A 22632-nucleotide genomic window follows, 5' to 3' on the forward strand; every position below is an offset into this window, starting at 1 on the left:
GACAGTTTTGTGCAGCAATGCCCGGTACCCACTGACCCCCGATCTGCTGCACGTGACACTTCTACAAAGCCTCAGAGAGAAGCTGAAGAAATTTCATGGCCCTGTTGAACTCTTTCCATCCTCCTCCTCCTCCTCCACAAAGATTTTCTCTCCAAGCCCAGTTTGACTCCTTCAGAAATAGAACTTGGCTGCGAAGTCACTTTGAAAGACTTTCTGTATGTTAATTACAGCCGGCCAAGGTCTCGAGCAGAGGTGGGAGCCCACCATCTGCAGATGGGGTCGGCCCCCAGTGCGCTCTGCAAATCCCCATCATCTGGCAGGTGTCGTTTTGGGTTAATTAAGAGCTACACTGAGCCCGTTTACCTGTCACTTCTGAGAATTTTAGAAAACTTTGACTTTCTTGCCATCTCAGAGCTTTGAGCGAAGGGGAAACTGAAAACACCTCTGATTCTGGTGAAGCTCCTGTTCCTGGAATCTCCAGGGTAGTTGCATTCAGCACAGCTTATCACAGCCCCCCGAAACTTTTTATTTTCATGTTATCACATTGGTCTTTATAGTCAGCTCTTCTGTATTGAGAATACAGTGCTGTTTGGGAGAAATCCTTGGTTTCTTAAGCCTCTGCTTTCCTTCTTAGTCTTTGAGAAAAGAACATACATTCCTCCAACTTCTTTGTTTAGTGGCTCTGTGGCAGAGGTTTGAGGAGGGACTCAGTTGGCCGGTCAGGAGTCTCAGCAAGTCAGGGTCTGGGCAGAAGTGCTGACCTCAGAGCTCTGCATGCATGAGAAGATGACTCAGATCCCCAGAGTCGGGTTCTCATTTGGTCAGATGTCTCTCTTCTTCATCACAAGACAACTTTCTCTCTTGGGAGTGAGTTAATGTTCTGTAACTTGGTAGGGGTTTGCTTTACCTGGGTATCATGCATTTTTCAAAACACCATAGTACCCTGAAGATTTGTGCATTTCATTATGTGTAAATTTTATATCCAAAGAGAAAAATTTGTTCATTAAACAAATAATGAACTTCAGATAATAATATGCATGCTGAAGTACTTAAGGGAAAATGTACTGATACTTGCAATTTACTTGGAAATGCAAAAAATGGAGACATATGACAAGCACAAACAAAAATTTATGGCAGAACCAGGTGGTGGCCTTACAGATGTCCCTCTAACATCCCTTCAGCTTTTCTGTCTTGAGAAGGAGTATGGGGAGCACTCCCTCTGCTGAGCTTGATATCTCCACCATCAGTGAAGAGAAGGTTCATATTGCTCCTCACACAGGTTTACAAAGATCATCTGTAACCACAAAGTCACTTGGTCTTCTCCACAAGCTTAAAAAATAGGGACTTCCCTTTCCTCCATTTTACAGATGAGGAAACTGAGGCTTAAGAGGTAAATCCACAATCCCAAAGCCACACAACCTATAAGCAGCAGAGCCTGGTCTACAGCCTGAGTCTGTGTGACTCCAGAGGCCATTTTCTGTCTTCTCCTCCAGGATGAGCAGCTCTGAACAAGAGTGGGGGCTGGAGCACATCCTGAATGTGACCCTGGACAGCCCTCTATTCTCAGTCCTGATGACAGTAGCCAAGGACTCCCATTATGAACCATTTGCTGGTCCCTCCTCCCTGCCTTTGCACATGCAGTGGCCTCTTCTGGCCTCACCACACCTTTCCCTTCTTCAAACAATACCAAGAGCTGCTGCCACCCCATGTCTTGAACTCAGATAAGATTGATTCAAACCCTCGTTTGCCATCTCATGGAAAAGTCTGATGTCTTCCCCGAGAATTTTGCAACATCTCCAGGTGGAGACTCATTTTCCCATGCTCACCTCTGGCTCAGGCTTCTTGGGCTCCATGATCTATACTGTTCTCTAATTAAATTCTTTCATCCCACCCAACCACTTCCTCTGATTTTCATGTGGGGAGAAAACAGCAATGCCAGCCTTGGAGTGTTGTGTTAGTCCGTTTTCTGTTGCTATAACAAAATACCTAAGAATGAATAGTTTGCGAAGAAGAGAAGTGTATTTTGGCCCACAGTCTGGAGGTTGGAAAGTCCTAGGCCATAGCAGTGATGTCCAGCCAGGACATCATAATGTGGCAGAAGGCGAATGGGCACTTTATAATAGCCCATTCTCCTAAGAAAGGTGTTAACCCCTCTTAATGACCTGATCACCTCTTAAAGACCTCCGTCTTTCACAGAGCTACAATGACAATCACATTTTGACATGAGTTTTGGAGGGGACAAACTATTAGCAAGTGTGTAGCAGGCTTTGTGAATCTATGGGAGGTGGGCAGGGGCTAGGTTAAACTCCCAACAGACAATTTAAGATGGGAACTTTCTTTGAACTTTCTCTTCTTAAACATCCCCCCTGCCCACCATGGGTTGTGTGCATCTTTAGTTCCCACAGTTCAGTTCCTTCCATTTTCTTAGTACAGCACTTAACTCTTTCCAACTTTACTCCTGTACCCAGAGTTTGGCTTCCCTTTGCATATCCAAGAATGCAGTGAAAGCTCAAAAATTCCTTTTAGAGCTTGATCCAGTTGTTAGAGGAGGGTATTTCTTTTTCCCACCTTCTCCAGTCTCTTTGGCATGGGGAGAAGATAGGTTTGTTCTTCCAGGAACATTATATCATTTGTCTCTCACCATCCTGTGATGTAGGTGCTTGTCTTAGTTCACTTCCTGCTGCTATGACTGAATACTTATAAACAATAAAGTCTGATTTAGCTCATATTTCTCAAGGTTAGGAATTTTGAGGTTGGGTGGTGGCATCTGGTGAAGTCCTTCTTACAAATGGGGACTCTACCAAGTCCTAAGATGACAAAGAATATCATATAACAAGATAGAACTTCATCATCTTATAAAGATATAGACCCATTGAATTAGGGTTTCACCCTTATGATCCCACCCTCATGACCTCCTTTAACCTTCCTTATATCCCAAAAAGTCTGAAATACCTACAAATACCATATTTTGATTAAATTTGCACCCTCTTAATACCTCATAATGAAGATTCAAGTTTCAACTTGAGTTTAGTGGGGACATTCAGACCAGAGGCTCATATTCAAGATGAGGACACTCAGCCCAGAGAGGTTCAATCATTTGCCCAGGCCCACACAGCCAGTGAGTAGAGGGACTTCTGTGTCAGTCAGTGTCTGTCCTATGTGTACCCACTTTCTTTCTGAGGAGGGCCCATGTGCTGTGTACCTCCCACTGAGTGACAGCCACCTAGGCACAAGCTGGCACCCCAAGCAGGCCTCATAGAATCTTTTCTATAAATGCAATAAGAATATGTTTCCAATTTACAAGGTAGGCATTTTTGAGAAATGCCCAAAGCATGGATCAGTTGGTGGAAAGAGGTGACGAATGCTGGGCAATATCTTTGTTCTTTGTGCTGGGAAAAATCTTTAGAAAAGGCATTTATTGTATGATCTTTGTCTTGGGCCTTCTGGCTGCACCTCTGGAGGCCCCAGCAAAAGCCAGAACCAGGGATTTGCATTTTTTGCCCTGTGAATATCATTCCTGCTCTTGAGGAAGATTTTGTGCCTATTGATTGTATGGCTATGTCACCACCCAAGCTGTGTCCCCTCTCGCCTGTGCTGTGGCAGCAGGACCACAGGTGGATCTCCGGGACCCCAAGCTTACTCTTCCAGCCTATCCACCAGCTGCTACCACTCCCTGGCCTGTAGCGTTGGCTGTCCCAGCCACAACAGGAGGAAATGCTAACATCCTGTCCCATCCTGGCTCTGCTCTACAGCAGCCACACAGGAGGTCTGGCTACTCGGGTCACACCCTGACCACCTAGCCCCAGACCTCTGTTTGGCCTGGGGTGCCTAGCTCCCGGTGCTCTCAAAGTCCTACCCATCCTTTAAAGCTAGGCTCATAGCTCCCCTTCTCCCCAGAGGTACTCCCAGGCCTCTGGCTAGACAAACCTCACTTTTCCAAAAAGCTTTTATGAGGTTTCAGCAAAGAAGGTGAGTGCCCCTCAGAGGATGGCAGTGAGTTCAGACAGGGAAAATGAAGCAAAGGACTAGACCCCCCCTAGAGCTCAGGGACCCAGGATCAGGTGGGGCCCAGAGCAGCTGTGAGGGCCAGGAGGAACAACCCTGTGGCAGCAGAGTACAATCAGGCTCAGCAGACAAGAAGGACCTTTAGACAGGACTTGGACTATTCTGTCCTTTTACAAATGGGGAAAAAGGGGCCCAGGTGGGAAAGTAGTGTCACTGAGGCAAGAGAGCCCTGTGCTGGGAGACAGGAGCCTGGATCCCCCAACCTGGGCAAGTCTCCCCACCCTCTGAAGGCTCCATTTTCTCACATATGAAGTGCAGTCAGTTGTACCCATCTTGTGAGCTTCACAGAATAGTCAAGAGCATTACATGAGATTCTGGATGCAAGGAGGTCTTGGGGACTGATACAGGGTCATTGTCATCGTGGGGTGGCATTTGCTGAGCCTTCACTGTGTGCCAGGTACTCTGTTCATGTGGCCTCTACAAAAACCACATGGTCTTTACAACAAGATTTCAATTGCCCTATTTAATAGAGGAGGAAATTGTAGCACAGGAAGATTGAGTGGCCTGTTGGGGGTCACAAAGCTGGGAAGAGACAGACCCAGGATTTGAATCCACACTGGCTCCAGGACCCTTGTTTCCAGCTTCTGTGCCAAACTGACTGAGGCCCATGGGATCCAGTGGTAGCTTGTGGGTTTGAACCTCCTGTGATCTACTGCTTCCCAGTAAGCTTTGTGGCTTGGATAGAATAGTAATGTAGATAGCTTCCTTGGTGATTGAAGACCTGGCCTCCCCATATCTCATGGGGTGAGGGCTCCCTATACTTAGCCAGCTTCCTATCTAGCACTTCAGATACTCTGGCACCATACATATCAGGTCCTCAATAGGAGGTTGGACCAGCCCCTGGGTAAGCCTCATGCCCTGGAGATGGTCAAGCTCCCCTTATCTAGAGTGCACCAGTCTTCTAGGACATCTCATAGAGCAGGGGCCCCAGGCTGAGGTTGCCTATCATATCACAACTCTTAGCACACCATGGCGGGGGCAGTAGGTTCATTTGCTCCATTGAGGGGCAGGATGGTATGGTAGGCAATGAAGTCAGAGAAATTGGTTTGAATTCTGGCACACAGCAGGATATACCCCTGACTATGGGGACAAATAATGGAAGTAATACTAGCCATCACCTGAGTTAGAGAAGTCTGCTCTGGTAGTATATCTCTGGTTGACCTAGAAGCTCCCATTTTTTATCCATGCATTCATTCAACAAATAGTTTTCCATGCCTGCTTGATGCCAGGCCTTGTGCTGACGGGTGGGATAGAGACATGGACAAGTCTCTCTGCTCCCCAAGGAGCCTATAGCCTAGTGGAAGGGGCAGGTAATTAACAAGGTAAGCATGATAAACAGGACAGATTGGAGTGGGATGCTCTGTATAGAGAAAAATAGAGCAAGAGAGAGGAATGGGGTGGTCAGGGAAGGCCTCATAGTAGGGTCTTGCCTGAAAGAAAACTAGAAGGAGTAGAGGAGGGAACCATGGTGACATCTATAACAGAAGAAGCCAGGAAGCTACGAGAGGTCCATTGAGTACCCTCTGTCTGTGGGGGCTGGCATACAGATAGAGGAGTCACAGAGGCCAGACACCCATGCCCCAGGATGTTCATCCAGGGCAGGGAAAATCTGGTGCTTGGGGCTGATACAGCAAACTAGGTCTGCCTAGGGAGAAGCAGGAGAGGGACTTCCAGGGGAAGAGGTATCCCAGAGCCTTGTCACTAATACTATAAGGCCAGGCAAGTGGGGATGGGGTGGAGGGTAGTGATCCTGAGTTAGATGCATCCTCTAGAGGAGTCGGGAGCTGTTTTTGTGGCCCCCTGTAGGCCTCTAGGAGCCAGTGCCAATTTGGGGATGGACAACATGTACAAAATGAACACAGTCCCCGCCCACCCCAGTGGACCTGAGACTTGCACTTTTGGGGGCTGGAGATCAGGGAGGCTTCCTGGAAGAAGCAGCAGCGGACTGGGCCTGGCAGTAGGAAAGATGTTGCTAAATATAGATGGCCTTTGCCACGGTAGCCTGATGCCCCAGGTCCAGGCATGGTGCTGTCAGGAAGTGCCTCTGAAAGAGCAGCTCCACAGGCACCCAGAGCCAGAGGGGAGAGCGGTGTCCCTTCTCTATGTCTCTGCTCCCCCCACCCTGCCCCTGAGGAGGAGGAGGAGGCGGCTCTGTGGTGTGATGGATATGCTGAGGCTGGGCTGCTGCGGCCCAGCACTGTCACCATGCTCTCCCTCCGTATGCCAGAACCTGACACCCTGACCACTGAGGCATAAAAAACAGAGAATTGGAAGGCTCAGCCTGTCAGGCTGGGAGTGGCCCCCAGAGAGGCCTGAGGAGGAGCGCACGTGTGTGTGTGTGTCTGTGTGTGTGTGTGTGTGTGTGTATGCACGCACTCTGCCTGTGTGCCTTGGAGGTGGGAAGAGGCTGACTGGTCCCAGTAGCAGGGAGGGCTGGCCCCTCGGCTTAGCCTCACTGTTGGGCCCCTACCTGGCCAAGCCCCATGGGCCACACATTTGGGCTTAGGCCACAGGAGAGAGCATTGCTCTTGGTTCTGAGTTCTGGTTGGCCCCTTCTGGAGACTCTTGCCCTTTGGCCTCTATAGATATCTATGGGGGTGTTGTGGAGTCATGCTCATGGAGCTGTGTAAAGCCTGTCATCTCCAACAGAGGAGAACCCTGTGCTCTGCACCCAGTAGCTGAAGAAAACCACTCAACAACTGACTTTCCATGCCCTGCCCCAGGGCCTTTACTGGACACACCCTCTGCCAGGCACAGGGGCACCCAATGAAGGGTCAGGGCCCAAGCCTGACCCCTGGGGACCCTGGCCACAGAGTGAGACAGGCAGGCCATGGTGGTTGCGACAGCAAGACAGCAAGGGTGTGGAGGACAGGATTCAGGCTCCTGCCTCTGACCTGGCTGCTGGTAGGATACCCTCCTGGGGCTGTTGTGTACCCAGGAAAGAGCCAGATGCAGTACACTGTTCTTTAAGCTGGTGGGCCAATCCTCGGGGTATCCCATGCTACCTCCCATCCTGGCACACCTCATAGTACCTGCCTGAGCATACCAAGAGCCACTGACAGCTGCCCCAGAGTGCCTAGAAGACTCCATCTGCATCTACAATGAGAGGGTCTGGGTTTATGTCTCATCCCTGACTACAGGAGGCTCTACAGGCAGCCACCCCAGCACTCACAGGCCAGACTGGAATTGAGGTTATGGGCCGTGAAGCTGAAGCACTCCAGGTTCTGGAGTGGCCTCAGCCAGGACTGAGAGCATGGTGATCTAGGGCTTTGTGCTTGGGCAGGTGTATCAAGGCCATTTTGTGAGTCCCTCAGACTTATAAAATGGGCCAATGACCCCTAGAACACCTGGAACTTGGTGGCTCCATGGTGCCAACATAAGAATGCTTTTCACTCCCAGGATACAAAGGGCTTTAGAGGGAAATAAACAGTGACAAGGTTGGCTGCTCACTTAATAAGGATGTGGCCCCAACCTGCCTTTATTGGTTATAAAACGTACCTGAAGCTTATATCGAAGGCAAATGGCACCAGCACTCAGGCTGGCTGGGACTCAGGGCTTTTTCCAAACTTGATTTGATATTTAGTTCCTGTTTCTCTCTCCTCCACCTACAGGGAGTGAGTTTTCCGGGAGTCCCTATAGCCATCCTCAGTATTCCTCGTACAACGACTCCTGGAGGTTCCCCAACCCGGGGCTGCTTGGTGAGTACTGGCAGAGGTCTGCCAGGGCCCTGGGCCATGGGCTGCTGCATCTGAACCTTCTCATTGGGCCAGGGTCCCTCGACATCTTGAGCTTTAGTCACCAAGGTAGGGTGGGTAGCTTGCCCCACACAATGGAATACAGGGGTTGCATGAGGCCCTTAGGGCAGTAACGCCACTCTTCTCATGCTCCCATTCCTCCCCAGGATTCTTGGGGGGTTGGGGGAAAATGTCATAGAAGGTGAAGAGAATAAAAAAACACTGAGGGAGAAAGAAGGTAGGAAAATTCCCTGCCCATGAGGAACTTGTATTTCTTAAGAGCCATTAAAATATGGTGAGAACTCTCTAAATAAGAGGTAGTAAAGATATAAAGTTGGATAGATCAGTGGTGGCTTCCTGGAAAACTGTCTTGCTAAGGCCCACTGATGGATTGGTGATGTCTGCCATGAATGGCAGCAGTGCCAGTTCCTTTGGAAGCTTGCTGCTTTATGGCTGAAGGCCTGCCAGGCAGAGCTCAGCTAGTACTCAACTCCTGCCCAAACTTCAAATTGGCAGATTGTCCAAGACTGGTGCCAGTCTGATTGTGAACATCATCAATGTTTTAGGGTTCCTCTAAGATCAAGCAGGACTAACTCAGCCCTCAAAAGTCTAAGAGTCTTTTGTTTTGCTGACATAAACTTACATAAAACCAGCTGGTGAGTGCCAACTGGAACTTGAGGAACTCTAAAGCGGAGACCCTGGGTTATAGATGTCACTTTCCACCTGTGGTTGGAGCCTGCAGGCAGCAACACTGATCCCTCCCCAAGGTCAGCTGAGAATTTTCCACTTGAAGGAGCAAAAGGTCAGACATGGGCCCTCTGAGACCACTCTGGTCTGTCTGTCCAGCTTAACAAGGCCTTTTTAAGTGAGAGCCTGTTAATTCCCTGGATCCTTAATTATTTCAGGACTGAGAAACATAGACTTCATCAGAAAAGCAATAACCTGAGGTCTTCAAACTCAAGTTGATAAAGCATAGGTCTGTGAAGGAAGTCCTGAAGTCTTAGCCTTGATCCCCTCCCAAACCTGGTTTAGTGATTAGGACAGACAGACAGCACAGACACTACCTCGCTCTTGCTACCAGCATTCCATGTCCTTGGGGCCTTGGGCTGCCCAAAGCATTTTGGCATGTCATGCATAACTGTGGATGAAATGAGGCACATTGCCAATTAGTGCTGCGGGTCTCTGTGCAGGGGAGAATCCCAATCTCAGAGAAGCCTGTGAGCTTCTTACTAACTATAGTTTCCCTGAGGACCTGAATCTGCAGATTGATCTCAGACTTCTTTTTTGATTTGGTCAAAATCATTTCTAAGTATTGAACAAGGGTCTCACTTACCTGATGGTTTTCTCTGGGCTGACCAGTTGTCCATCTCAAGGACCAGAAGGTATGGGCCAGCTCTGGTCTCCCTGACCCAGTGTCTTCTAGCAAGGGTGGAGGCAAGTGGGTGAGTCCTGTGCCAAGAAGTCCCTCCCTAGAAATCTCCCTCAGACAGAGCCCTGGTCCCAGTTCTAAGAGACAACAGGGAATGGCTCAAAGGAGGCCTGGGCAACAGTATGGAGCAGTGGCTCCTTCTGATGAGGCTTTGACTCCAAGGAGGTCACATTGACCCAGGGCTTCCATTTTTGACTGCCTATGGGGACACATGGAGGCTGAGATCCAACCCACATAGGACACAAAGTCCTGCCCAGAAGGGGCACCTTTTTCTGATTTTGCATCCTGTAGGTTGGCAGTGGACTTTATTTTTTTGCCTGGAAATTCAAGAGGTAGAGAAGTGAGGACAAAACTGCTGAGGCAGGTGTGACAAAAGGATGGGGTTGCAGGTGGGGTGGTCTGTGGAGTGTGCACAAATGGGGGACCTTGAATGCCAGGCTGAGAAGCTGGCAACTGACTACATGGGCTGCTGGCTAGGTGTCCAAGGAACCAAAGCGGGTGGCTGCACCATTTCTGAGGCTTTTGCTGTTCAAACTGGGGAGAAATCGAGGTCACAGCCCTAGTTGTTAGTCCCTGATTTGGGGAAGATGAAGGCTCTGTCCCAGAGAGTTCACTGGGGGAATGAGGGAGCTTTTGGCAGGCGTGTCTGTGCTGGGAGGTGCTCAGGGCCGTTCGGGGGGCTGGAGATAGCGCGAGGAAGAGGAAGAGGAATCAAAACCCCATTTATTGCGCTGGGCTTGTAGCTCAGTGGCAGAGCATTTGCCTATCATGTATGAGGCACTGGCTTCAATCCTCAGTACCACAAAAAAATAAATAAAATGAAGGTATTATATCCATCTACAACTACAAAAATATTTTTAAAAAACCCTCCATTCATCTAAATGAGAACTTGCTAATTGTATCCAGCACTGGGCAAAACCCGTCATTTGGGTTATCTCATTTGGTTCTTTCAACAATGCTATGGAAAACATATCAGATGAGGAGAGTGAGGCTCAGAAGAGTTAATTCACATGAGGTCACAGCATGCAAGTGGCAGAATGAGGACTCCACTGACTCCAGAGCCTGTATTCAGAGGCAATATATGATGCAGTTTTCCGATTGTCCCTAATTCAGTCAGAATATTACAGCTTGGAAATAGACCTCATTCCTATGTAGAAACAGGCCTGAGAGTTTTCAGCACTCAAAGATTGTATGTGATGAGGGGAATGGTCTATTTTAGTATCTGTATCTGTCAGACTTGTGTTACAAATTCTGGTTTAAGGGGAAAAAACAGATTAAGGAACATTAGGGGCTTCAAGAATCATGGGGGGTAGGCATGGGACTCACAACCAGGAACACACCCAGCCACCCTACCAGGGCTTTTCTATTGCAAACATTCCCATGCTGCTGGTTGGTACCCCCATAGCCACTTGCTCTCTGCTGCAGCTTTCTCAGGGTGCCCCATCTTAAGCATCACAAGCTCTGCCCTGCTCGCACCCAAAGCTGGGGCTCTTTGCCATCCACTCCCAACCAATGGAGTTTCTAGTCCACTTCCTCAAGTTGCTCCCTTTCCATTAAAAGTCACATTCAAGAAGCTCATGGGCAGAGCCCACATAACGCACAGCCTGGAAAGGCCTCTTTCCAGTTTGCAATGCTGTGCCCAGGCAGCAAGGGAAGCTGGGAGGATGCACTCAATGAGGCAGGTCTTCTGCAAAGGAAACTGCAAACACAGGAGGAGTTCAAAGCTTGTGGGGCAGCTCCAGGCATAAACATGGCCCCAGGATTGACCTGAGTCAGGCCATCAACCAGTCTGGGAGTTGGTTGGCTTAGGTGTAAAATGAGGAGAGTCACCGTGGTGACCTTTTCAGGAAGGCACTGAACATGATGCTCTTCTGGCATGTGCCCTGAAGCTAGACTGATGGCTTCTTTGACAGGAGGGTGGGGGATGTGCCAGGGGCCAAGGGTATGGAAACCTGTCCTGTGGTCCATGGTGCTCCTGCAGAATCAACAGGAGTTGTGGGCATAGGTGAGCCCCTGCATGCATGCGTGTGCGGGCACACACAAGTATGCTCACAACCATCCACCATTTGCTCTCAGAACCTGGCACATGCTGCCTACACTTTGGCTAGCCTGGTTGAGTGAGGCCTCTTCACTGAGTGAGGACCTTCAACGCCATCAAATGAAGGCAGAAGACACATTGCACCACCTTCTTAAGAGAACTTTCCTCCCTGTGTGCATGCCCAGTGGGGGAAGCTGTGACTCAGCATCCCATCCTGTGGGTCCCCCCAGGCTGATAAGGACCAGGGGGCAGCCAGGGCTGGCGGAGAGAAAGGGCGGCTGCGGTCAATTAGGATTAGAATAGGAGTGCCTTGGCTGCTGTAAAGGGATTAGAGAGGGAGCCAGCCCGGAATGACTGTGTCAGGAAGTAAATTGATGATAATGTGAATTAGAGAGGAAAAATGACAGAAGAAAGGACAAGTTTATTCTAGATGGAGGTCTAATGGGCACCAGGAAGACAGAGCGCTTTGTGAGGTGATGTTTTCATTTTTCACCGTAAATGCAAACTCTCATACAAGGTGCTCTAGACAGTTAGTCTGGCCAATACTGGGCTCTGGGAGCGGGTGAGCCAGTGCAGGGGGCCAGAGGTGGCTGGCTGGGGAGCTGGAATACAGGCCAGGAATCTGCTGGGAACCTTATCATCCACTTCCTATCCCTTGCCACCCCCTTCGTGAGGCAGCCTCTATGTTGCTGTTGTTGTTTCTTTTGATACATTATTAGTTGTTGATGTGCATTTATTTATTTATATGTGGTGCTGAGAATCGAACCCAGTGCCTCACACATGCTAGGCAAGCGCTCCACCACTGAGCCACAACCCTAGCCCCTCTGTGGTTTTTCTGCCCTTGTACCATGCCAGGCCTACAGGGGAGACTCTGTTCACACACATACCCCTGTCCCCTAGGCTTGTCCTCAAGCAGAGATGCAGGGCTGGCACTGCAGCTACTCTGTAAGAGGCTGTCCTGACGCTGTCTCTATCCCACAGAAGGAGGAGCAGAGGAAGGCAGATAGGTATCTGAGTCAGGTCTCCAGGTGGCTGGGCAGGCAAGAGAAATATGTCTCTGGGAATTCTTAGGCATGGGATTGGTGTGCATGCCTCCCAGGCTGTTTCCACTGTTGTCCTGCCCCTAAAGGCCATGCTGCCTCCTTGAATGGCAGGAGGAGAGAAAAGTGTATCTGCTAGGGGGAGCTGAGTTTAGAGTGGAGGCGATGCATGCTAAACTGCTCTCTCAAGCCACCTCCTTTGGTTACATACTAGCTCTATGACTTTCTTAAAATCTCTCTGAACCTTCTTTTTCTCATCTATAAAATGAGTATGATAATAGTTCTTACTTGATAGGATTGCTGTGGAAATTAAGAGTTAACAGACATGGCCGGGCACAGTGGCACACCTGTAATCCCAGGAGCTCAGAAGGCTGAGGCAGGAGCATCACGAGTTCAAAGCCAGCCTCAGCAATTTAGTAGGCCCTAAACAATTTAGTGCGACCCTGTCTGTCTCTAAATAAAATATAAAAAGGGCTGGGGATGTAGCTCAGTGGTTAAGCGCCCAAGTTCAATCCCTGGTACCAAAAAAAAAAAAAAAAAAAGTTAATAGACATGAAGGGCTTAGAAAAGTGACAATCCACAGTACTCTCATATCCTTATTTTATGGTCACAATAGCCCCACTGTGACCCCCTATTACAGATGAAGAACAAAGTCACATGTTCAAGGTTTTACAGCCAAGATACGGTAGAGAGCCTCACTGGCAAACCCCAGATCTCAGCCCCCAGTTATGGTATCTAGGAGAATCACCAGATTGGTTTGGATTGGAGTGGGTGAGTTTCAGAATAAATAAGAGTTGTCTCATCTGGGAAATTAAGAGGCTTGCTAGGGCTGGGGTTGTGGCTCAGTGGTAAAGTGCTTGCCTAGCACATGTGAGGCACTGGGTTCGGTCCTCTGCACCACATAAAAATATTTAAAATAAAGGTAGGGTTAGGATTAGGGTTATTGAATTATGTAAAGAATCCCGAGATAGGGGAAGACAGACTGAATCCCAGGCCAGGAACTGGCACTTATGAGGCTCTGTGGCTTTGGGCATGTGATTTTGTTTAGTGACTGTCAATTTCCTCACCTATAAAAAGAGGAGACTGGCCTAGTTGCTCTAACTTTGTGGTTATGAGACCAGCTGATGCCCTATTCCCCCAGCTCCTCTCACCCCTGGGGAGGAGTTTTAGATCAGAGCAGATCTTATGGAAGCCATACACAGACTGCAGAACTGAAGAAAGCAGACCAGAGGCAGTGGGAAGAACCTAGCATGATGTGAAGGCCCCCATGGCTCTGTCCTGATGTCACAGGAAGGGCCTGCACCTGCACTTTTACATACACACATTCCCAGTCACTCTGTCTTCCAAGCCCAGCCCAACTCCACTTCCTCCAGGAGGCTGACTTGCCAGAACAGGTTGTGTTTCCCTAGAGCTTTTTTCTTAGAGCTCAAATCCTCTTCCTGACTCAACATCAGACTGGGTCAGGCTGATGATTAACATTTTTTCCGCAGCCCTGCACCCAACAGGGTCAGGAAAGGAGCAGTAAATAAGTTAGTGAGTTCCTGAATGGATGAATGGATGGCAAGGAAGCTGAGGGGGTTCTTCACTACTGTTTGCTCACTCAGTGCTACTGTTCATTTATACCAAAACCCCAGCTAAACTGGCCAGGCTCCAGGCTGGGAACTGGGGACAGACGCCAAAAAGATCAGAACCCAGCTCCGGCCTTTACAGAACTCTCCACCCTGGAATGGGGGAAGTACAGAAAAAAGTAGTTGTAGTGTGTGGCCCAGGCTTTTGGGGAGTGTTAGTGCAGGGCAGGGGGCTTCCCAGAAGAGAGAGTGGGATACTGGGATTTGAAGGAGGCATAGAAGTTAGACAGACAGGAAAGGGCACAGGCTGGGTATTCCAAGCAGGAGGCCACCATGGGAAAAGGAACAGAGGCCTGAGTCTGATCAGTGGGTTAACTACCTGCCCCTGGATTTAAATGAGATAATACATGCAAAGAACGGAGGAAATGCTCAGCCAGCTACAGTTGCCATTCACATTATGGTATACTTGAGACCACTGCAGACAGTTCTTTTCTGCTGGAGTGTGGTATGTGAATGTGAGTGGCAGGGGCAGTCCTTGTGGGAGGTTAAGTCCAGAGAAGCTGGCAAGAGTTAGACCACAAAGCATTGGATAAAGCCTGAATGCTTTTCTAGATCAGGGGCCAGCAAACTTTTTCTACAATGAAACAGATAATACATATTGTCAGCTTTGTGGGCCACAGTCTCCGTTGCAACTACTCAGTTCTTCCACAGTAGCAGGAAAGCCACCATAGATAGTGGTAAAACAAACGGGCAAGACTGTTCCAGTAGCATATCAGTTACTACAGCAGGCAATTGAGGCCCAGGTTTAGAGCCCAGGGCCCCTGTTGGCTGAGCCCAGCCCTTGGTGGCAAGGAGCCTTGAGATCTTGGGTGTAGTTATTGCCCTCATCAGACTTGCTTTTCAGGAAACAGATCAAGATGAAGATCTTGGTGAGAGGGGACAGTGACTTCAGCTGGGTGAGGGGACAGAAGGGAGAGAGATGGGCAGACTATAAACAGGGGACCCCAGGTCCAACTTCAGTGCTCTCTCTCATCTCTTCCAGGCTCCCCCTACTATTACAGTGCTGCTGCCCGAGGAGCCGCTCCGCCTGCCGCTGCCACTGCCTATGACCGTCACTGACCCTCGGAGCCAGGCAGGCGCCAAGCACTTATGACACATATCATTGAGAGAGCGAGCCTCCCAGCCTCCCTACCAAGACAACCAGAGGGGCCCCAACAAGACCATCCCCCAACCAACCCCTACTCATCTGAAACTCCTTCCCTCCCCTTTTCCTGCCAAGTTCTATGGTAGGCCTGTTGGACTTCTGAACCTTTGTCTGTTTCAAGTGTCAATCAGTGAGCTTCTCCCAGTGGTGACCAGATCTCTGACAACCAATAGACTGTTTGCCAGACAACTGCAGCCCAGCCCAACCTGCCAGTCCCCCAGCTGTCTGACCTCTGTGAATCTTATCCACCATAGGTCTGGGAAGGGAAGATAGCTTGTTGCTTCAATAGCACCCGTGTATACACACCTTTTTGCTTTTCTGTGGACCTAAAGGTCCACATGAGCAGACTTCCCATCCCATGATGAGCTCACAGTGTCACAGGACATCTTTAATCTGACTCTGCAGAGTATCCCCTCTGCCTTGAGTGCTCCTATCAGGTGGGCTTGAAGCTGTCCTTAGGACTGAGAATGTCCACCACAGGGCTCCAGTCCCCTGCTCATTCCTACTTCTCTAGTGTCTTGACTAGGAGTCTTACTGGGCTGGTTGGGCTGCAAGCTCCTACCTGAAGTCTCCCAAGAGGAATACACTTTGGGGAGATGTCCTGGTTTCCCGCCTCCATTTCCCTGGGGCCACTGCAGTATGAGCAACTCTTTTCCAGATCTAAGGACTCCAAGAGAACTGACTGAGAGAGCCTTCAGCTGTTGTTCTAAAGTAAGAGTTCATCTGAGTATTGATCATGTCATGGACTTTGAATGTCAGGGCTGGGTGGGTCTGGAGACCCCAGGGAGGGGCCTGAGGCTTTCCTGACCCCTCAGACACTGGAACTGCTGAGTGGAATTGGAATGTTTTCTGAGGCACACCCAGGCTTGAATCACTTGGGACACCTGCTGTGGCCACTTTACCCACCCATCCTCCAGGAACCTAGCAAGTGGATTCTGGGCAAGCCTGCCAGTGACAGACAACAGTTAGCAACAAGGACTTTCCCAGCACCATGGACCACAGAATCTACAGCAGTCAGCCAGAACTTCTGATCCTCCTCTCTGGGTAGCACCTCCCCATCCTCATGGAGCTGAGCATATAGCTGGGCCCAAAGGCATGGGGTTGGCAACAGATACCTAACTTCATAAAGTATAGGCCTACCTGTTGATATAAGGGCTGGGATGGTCAGAGCTGTGGCCAAGGCCATGAGAGCTCAGAGAGGGAGCTTGAGGAACTTACTGTGGGCCAGGCTGGTAAGAGGAAGTCAGCTGGGAAAACTTGGGAGACAGAGAAAGGCCTCCTGGGTGAGGGACAGAACAAGCAGTGATGAACTTGTGTGTGACTTGGGAGTGGTTTTGAGATGAGGGTGCCAGGTGCCACCATCTCTTCACCTGGAACCTCAATTCCTTGTACAGTCTCTCTTGCCAACTCAGAATGGCCAGGTAGAGCCTCCATCTAAAACCAGGCTGAATTATAGCCATGATGGCAGGCTTAGTCATCTTATATGACAGTCTCTCATGTCTATATGTCACCAGGTTAGCAGAGAGCTGGGGTAGAAAGAGCCTGGACTTGGGATCATCAGGCCTAGCAGGTCTTATCCTGGCTACACCTCTGCTTTACCGTGAGTCCTCTGGCCCCAGCTGCCTTTTCCTTCCTGAGCCTTGGCTAACTTGTTACAGCAGGGTCGCCTGATTGCTTTCTTCTTCTCATCCTCCCTCCTGGGGAGCTGGGGCTGTGACAGGGTCATCTGGGGGCATGTCCTCCATTTTTGAGCAAGCATATGGGGATGGATACCTGAGTCCTGCTAATGTTTGGATCCAATGGGAAACAAGAACACTCTGAGGGGTGGGAATTATAAGGGCCCTGAAAAAGACCTAGTCTGGCTACCCTAGGGGAAACTGAAGCCCAGCTTGGGGAAACCCAGGACCATGCAGAGAGTTAGAGAAGACTTCCTCTGGCCATCCCCAAGTGTTTCGTTCCCCCATACTCCAACAGGCTTGTAGAATACAAGAGACCCAGACTCAGTAAAGTGGATTCCCTAGCAGTGACTGGTGGAAATAGGCTGGGACTTGGACCCTGGACCCCTAACACATGGTGATCTGTTACCCCCTTCTGTCATCTCATATTCCTGGGAGAGGAGTTGACAGTGAGGATGGCAAGAGAGGTTTCTGCTCTAGACTGGTGTCTGGGGCTGTTAGAACTACCAAGGAAACCCAGTACCTGGCCAGAGGTGGAGACCAGAGAGTCACAGCAGGTGTACCCACCCCTGTGGAAACTGTTTGGCAGAGAAGGAAGGTAGCTGGAGCCAAAGCCCCCTCCAGGAGCTGAGGCAAACTGGCCCCAACCTCCACCTGCCAGGTAAGGGTGGAGCAGGATGTTACTTGGCTCCTCCCTTTCTCCCTCCTACTCCCTCACAGGAAGTGGTGTTGGGTCCTTGGCATAGGCCTCTTGGGCTTCTGCCCCTAGCCACTCCTCTCTTGGAATGATATGCACCCATATCTTTGGGTCCTGGTCCTTTCTTGTGGTTTCAGTCTTTAGGAAGAAGTCAGCCCCCACTGAACTAGCTGCTAAAGACACGTACCATCATTCCTCTGCAGAGCCCACGTGGCACCACAGCAGCCCCTGCCCCTGTCCCATTCCTGATCTTGCCCTTGTAAGGGGCTCCCTCCAAGCTTTTCCTCTCTCACCTGAGGCCTTGATAGTCCTCAGATGGATTTGTATTAATTAGACAACCACATGATTCCTGGGCTGCCAGGCAGAAGCACAAGAGCACACAGATGCACACGGAAGTTCACATACACACCTGCTCTCATGGATTCAGAGCTCCCAGGCTGCCCAGCAGAACTGCCTGGGAGCTTGGAGAGTATAGTTTCAAAGGACACAAGTTATTAAGTAGATGCCAGAGAATTCTGAATGGAAATCCTGAGACTGGGGCTTCACCAGCATCCCGGTAGGAGGCCTGGGGCATTCCTCCATGGGCCTTCAGCTGTGTGTTCCAGCTCTGACTTTTTGAAAAAGGACATTTTCATACCATTCATTTAACTCCAACCTAGAGAAATCTGAAAACATATCAAATTCATCATCCCTTTCCCAAAGTGTGCTGGTTAGGGTTAGTGCTTTCATATCTGATGTTGTATGGTGCTTTGCAATCCTTGACTAATGCCCATTTCACAGATGGGAAGATTGACATTTGGGGCTCATCAGGTAAGACAGAGATGAAATAAACTCTGATATCTGGGCCCCATTCTCTCCCTACAGAGTTGTGCTCCTGTTGTGGGACTATAGGATTCGAAAACATCTGTCTCTCAATCCTCCAGAAACACCCCCAGACCCACAATGAGGGAAGAACAGAACCTGGAGGCTGGCCTCCGGAAAGGCCCTGGGGTTAGTGGACTTGTCAGTCTCACTGATTCCCATTAACACTGAAACTTGTAGTCTTTCCTCAAATTCACACCAATGCTTCTGAGATTTCATCCAGGCTCCTTCCCTACTGCACCTTGAGCTCAGAGGTAGTCAGACCTTGTCCAAGGATACACCATGATGCCTGGCAGGCCCAGATCCCATTCTCAAGGTGCAGGGTACCAGTATTATAAGCTGTCCCCTTACTTCACTTTTCTCTGCTCTTTCTGATTTGGAGCAGACTGTGACGATATGCAGGAGTGCCTGAGCTAGGATTTAGGATTCCCACAGGCTCCCAAAACACAGATGGCAATCTCAAGGGCCCTCAACTAACTGCTTTCCCAGCCAGGCAGGCAATGTCATCCCATTCCCCAGGCAAGGCAAGAGGCAGCATGGCATGGTGGGGCCATGATGCCTAGGAGTGTGGAAACTTGTAAATCACTGTCAACCAAGAGAAAAATATATCTGTGGTCCAAATCTGACCCATTGGCCCTCAACTTGCCTCCCAATCTTTGTCAAATGCCCCCTTTCTTCCTCACCTCCCTGACCTTCATCGTACATTTGGAGAAGGTGGGAGCCCAGAGAAGTGAGAGATGTGCTTCAGGTCATCTAGCAAGTTGGTGGCAGAAATAGGCAAACTCACCCTTCTGGTCACATCCTTGGCTCTGGCTTTGAAGGCAGGGTGAGGTGAATGGGAGTGGTGGTGGTTTAGCTCTTAAAGAGAGCTAAATGCTGCTGAAGCCTTTCACGCATACAACAAAGAACCCAACTGTGGCCACAGAGCACTGATGGATGAAATACCTTCATGAGGAGTCATACCCCAGAATATTGCCCTGCCTCTGGCAGCCTTGGCTCTAGCCACCCCCTTGTGGACAACATTTCTGCTGGAGGATAGCTCTAAGCCATGGGGAGCAAATCTGAAAAACAAAGCAAGCACTCCCTACAGATAGCTGGAAATGAGCTATGTTTCAGATATATCATCCCAAGAATGTAGAGAAAAATCCAGGCCCTTGGATAGGCCAGGCCCAGGTAGAGAGGGCTGATCCTGCAGGACTCTGGGCTAGATCAGCTCCACAGCAGCCCTGTGGAGAGGCTGACTCTGCAGCCCTGGCCTTGTCACCCATCTGGAGCCTTCCTCTGATGGTTTCCAGGCACGCACACTGGTGTTCCTGGTGAATATATTCTTTTAGTTCTTTTGGCCTTGGAGAGGTCTGAGGCAAGTGCATTTCTTAAAAGGTAACAAAATACATGATTGGAAAGTTAGACAGTCAGGCCGTGACTCCTAGCCTGCAGTCTGCCCCACCTCTGGTGGCCCCTTCAGCCCCTTGTCCCCTGTTGTCCCCGGGCCTCAGGATTCCCTCTTGCATATTCATGGGGGGAGCCACAGTGTTGATATGCCCTTCCCCACTGTCAACTCAGGCAGCCAGGTCCCTAGAGGTTGGCTGCAGAGGAGGGCAGTGAGTCCCTTATGTACATGCACCTGATGAGGCTGTGAAACTGCTGCTCACTGGAAGCAGCAGATTCTGGTTTTCCTTTCATTCTTTGGTAGCTCCTCAGCACCAAGGGAGGGCCCATTACTGGACTCCCTGAGTACTGAAGGGGATCTCAGTATCATGTCACTGCCATTTGAGACATTCAGTCCAGGGGATCCAGTTTAGTTCATCCCCAAGTTGGGTGTATGTCTATATATTCTTTTGCCCACATCTTAGACACCTGAACAGCACAAGAAGAAAACATAGCTATACTCTTTACCAGGAGTATCTCAATGGTTTCTCAAATGCAGTTGGCTCGGGATGGGCACTTGGTCTGTGGCAGGAGAGACAGAGGGCCAGCACTGCCCTTTAGCTTTTTGCAGCTCTGAGCAGAACCAGGGAGGGAAGCAGATAAAACAGCAGAATGGGGGGGGGGATTGGCAGTTCTATGTCTCCCTCTGTGACTCAGCCATTTTGGAGACTCACCTGCTGAGGTCCACCAACCCTGTGGCTATGGCTGTTGGGCCACTCTTGTCCACCAAATTACCATGCTTATGGCCACATTTCTCATCTCCAATAGCACCATTAAGAACAAGTGATTTTGGATGATGGATTTTTGATTTACAAACGGTGCATTTTCCTTGGAGTGGAACAGAAAGGAAACCATTTAATGGCTCCCTTATTTTCAAGCATGAATACATTTTAATGAAACTATTTTATTGTATTTGAGGAAATGGAGAGTTGAACATTCCAACCAATCAATAGCCAATTAATTGCTATCAAGCTAAAAAGAAAATAAATAAATCCCAAGTCTATTTTAAACACCCTGCCAAGTTCAGAGCCTCGGAATCTGGCCTTCCGTCCATGGTGTGCATACCAGAGCACATACACGGACACAAACACGCACATACCCCAAGACCTCACATGTACTTGAAACTCAGAAAAAGTGCTGAGTCTCCTTGTGCCAATTCTTGCCTGCTCTCCTTGCCTTTGGTCACAGAAGGTGAGCAGACCTGGCAGCAGCCAGTCCTGGGGCTCAGGAAGAGACAAACCTTTTCCCTGGCCCCAAGTTACCAGCACAGTATGGGGGAGCAGGCAGTGAAGGCCTGGCATTGCCAGGGCCACACTTCTTGTTCCTAACTGCTGGGCCTCCCACATAGGGTAAGGATGGAATTCCGACTCTAGTTTGGCCCTGATTCCTGCTGGAAGATGCTGCCCTGGTTATTCCACCCTCTAGTGGCCTTTGGACATTTGAGTATTTGTAGAAATGCAGATTACATTGCAAATGGAACTCTCTGCCAGGAAGACACATGGATTTTGCTTTTCATTCTTTGAGACAGATGACTTTATCTTAGGGACCAACTTTCCAGCATCAAAGAAATACATATCTACTGTATCCGCCAAAGTTTGTGATGCCTGCATAGACGCTTACTTATTAAAAAAAAAAAAAGTACAAAAAAAAACCCAACAAAAAAATTGAATTGCCTTTGAAAGTCGGAGATGATCTTTCTCCAACAGATTGAAAAAAAAAAATGCTTCCTAAAATGTGTTATGTTTTGTATTCTTTTTTTCTAGTAGAAAATAACTGACTTGAAATATTGGTGGTTTTTTCTTTCTTAGTGACGTGTGTTGCTTTTGTGTGTAATGATATTTGAATGTAATTACAGCAGTGCCAATTTGCCAAAGATGTTGGACATATTTTTCTTTTGTTGGGAGGAGGGCAGGGGTTGGGGTGGGACTTGGGAGGCAACTGGGGTGGGGTATTGTTTTAATTTTTTAACTTTTTTTTTCTTGTCAAACCTGGAATTTGTGCTTTTATTTTAAGTTAAATGGTTGACTGCAACACCTTTATTTTAGATTAGTTGGAAAAACATGCAATAAGATTGGCGTAGTTTCAATATCTGTGTGTCTTTTCATGAGTGACTGTTACTTGTGAAGAATTGATTTTATGTAACCTTTATGTGAAATAATTATTTGTAAATATTTGCCATAATTTTATTGGTTCCTAAAATAAAAGTAATTTTTTAAGTTCAGAAAGAGAATTTTATCTCATTCATTTTTAGAAAATTTGCAGATGCTCTTTGACAACTTCAACCAAAGCACGTGGGATTGTGAGGAATTTGATGGCTCCTGATTAAATCCCAGTCAAAACAAATTCATGGGTCCAGAATGATGTGCCATATCACTCAACTCTTCTATGTGCAGTGGGCAGAGGGGTAGGGCCTGCCCTTGGCAAGCTGCCAGCTAGGTTGGCAGGGCGCTGCAATGGATGAGCACTGTCCCCTGCCCTCCCAGACTTGTCTTTGCTGTTCCACTAGCTGTAGAACTTTAGCCAAAGTCTTTAAACTCAAAGTCTTTAGCTCTAGAATGGTCAGTGATACATACTTCATTCATTCATTCAACATCTACTCTGTCCCAGGCAATGGGGATAAGAGCAGCGAATGAAGCAAAAGAGAAACTCTGCTTATATCAGACATATAATACAGTGGGTTATTGTGAGGATAAGTTAACAGGTAAAATGCCTGCATCCATGCTTTTAACCTTAATCCAGCCTGAATCTCCAGGAACCTAAAATGTCTGGGAACAGACAGAGCTCAGAAACCACCTGTGCCAGGCGACCTGGTTTTTAGGCGCTAAAGCACAAACTGTACCTAGCCAGAACTCAGAGCCCAAGATCCACATTCCTTCTGAGGGAGGTGCCTGT

General features: G+C 48.9%; 1 protein-coding gene across 4 annotated transcripts in view; it reads left to right on the top strand.

Moving 5' to 3' along the window:
* Pax5 (paired box 5) overlaps positions 1-21964 on the top strand; it is a 193722-nt gene extending 171758 nt beyond the window's left edge. For all 4 annotated transcript variants that reach the window (XM_046457254.2, XM_046457256.2, XM_046457255.2 and 1 more), the window contains 2 exons: positions 7677-7763; positions 14917-21964. In XM_046457254.2, the coding sequence (XP_046313210.1) occupies positions 7677-7763; positions 14917-14993 (164 nt within the window). In that variant the 3' untranslated portion in view covers positions 14994-21964. The remainder of the gene's footprint in view (positions 1-7676; positions 7764-14916) is intronic.
* The last annotated feature ends 668 nt before the right edge of the window (positions 21965-22632 follow it).

The sequence above is a fragment of the Marmota monax genome, unplaced genomic scaffold (assembly GCF_021218885.2).
Source record: "Marmota monax isolate L192 unplaced genomic scaffold, Marmota_monax_Labrador192_F-V1.1 WCK01_AAM20220418_F8-fsc00069, whole genome shotgun sequence".
Lineage (NCBI taxonomy): Eukaryota > Metazoa > Chordata > Mammalia > Rodentia > Sciuridae > Marmota > Marmota monax.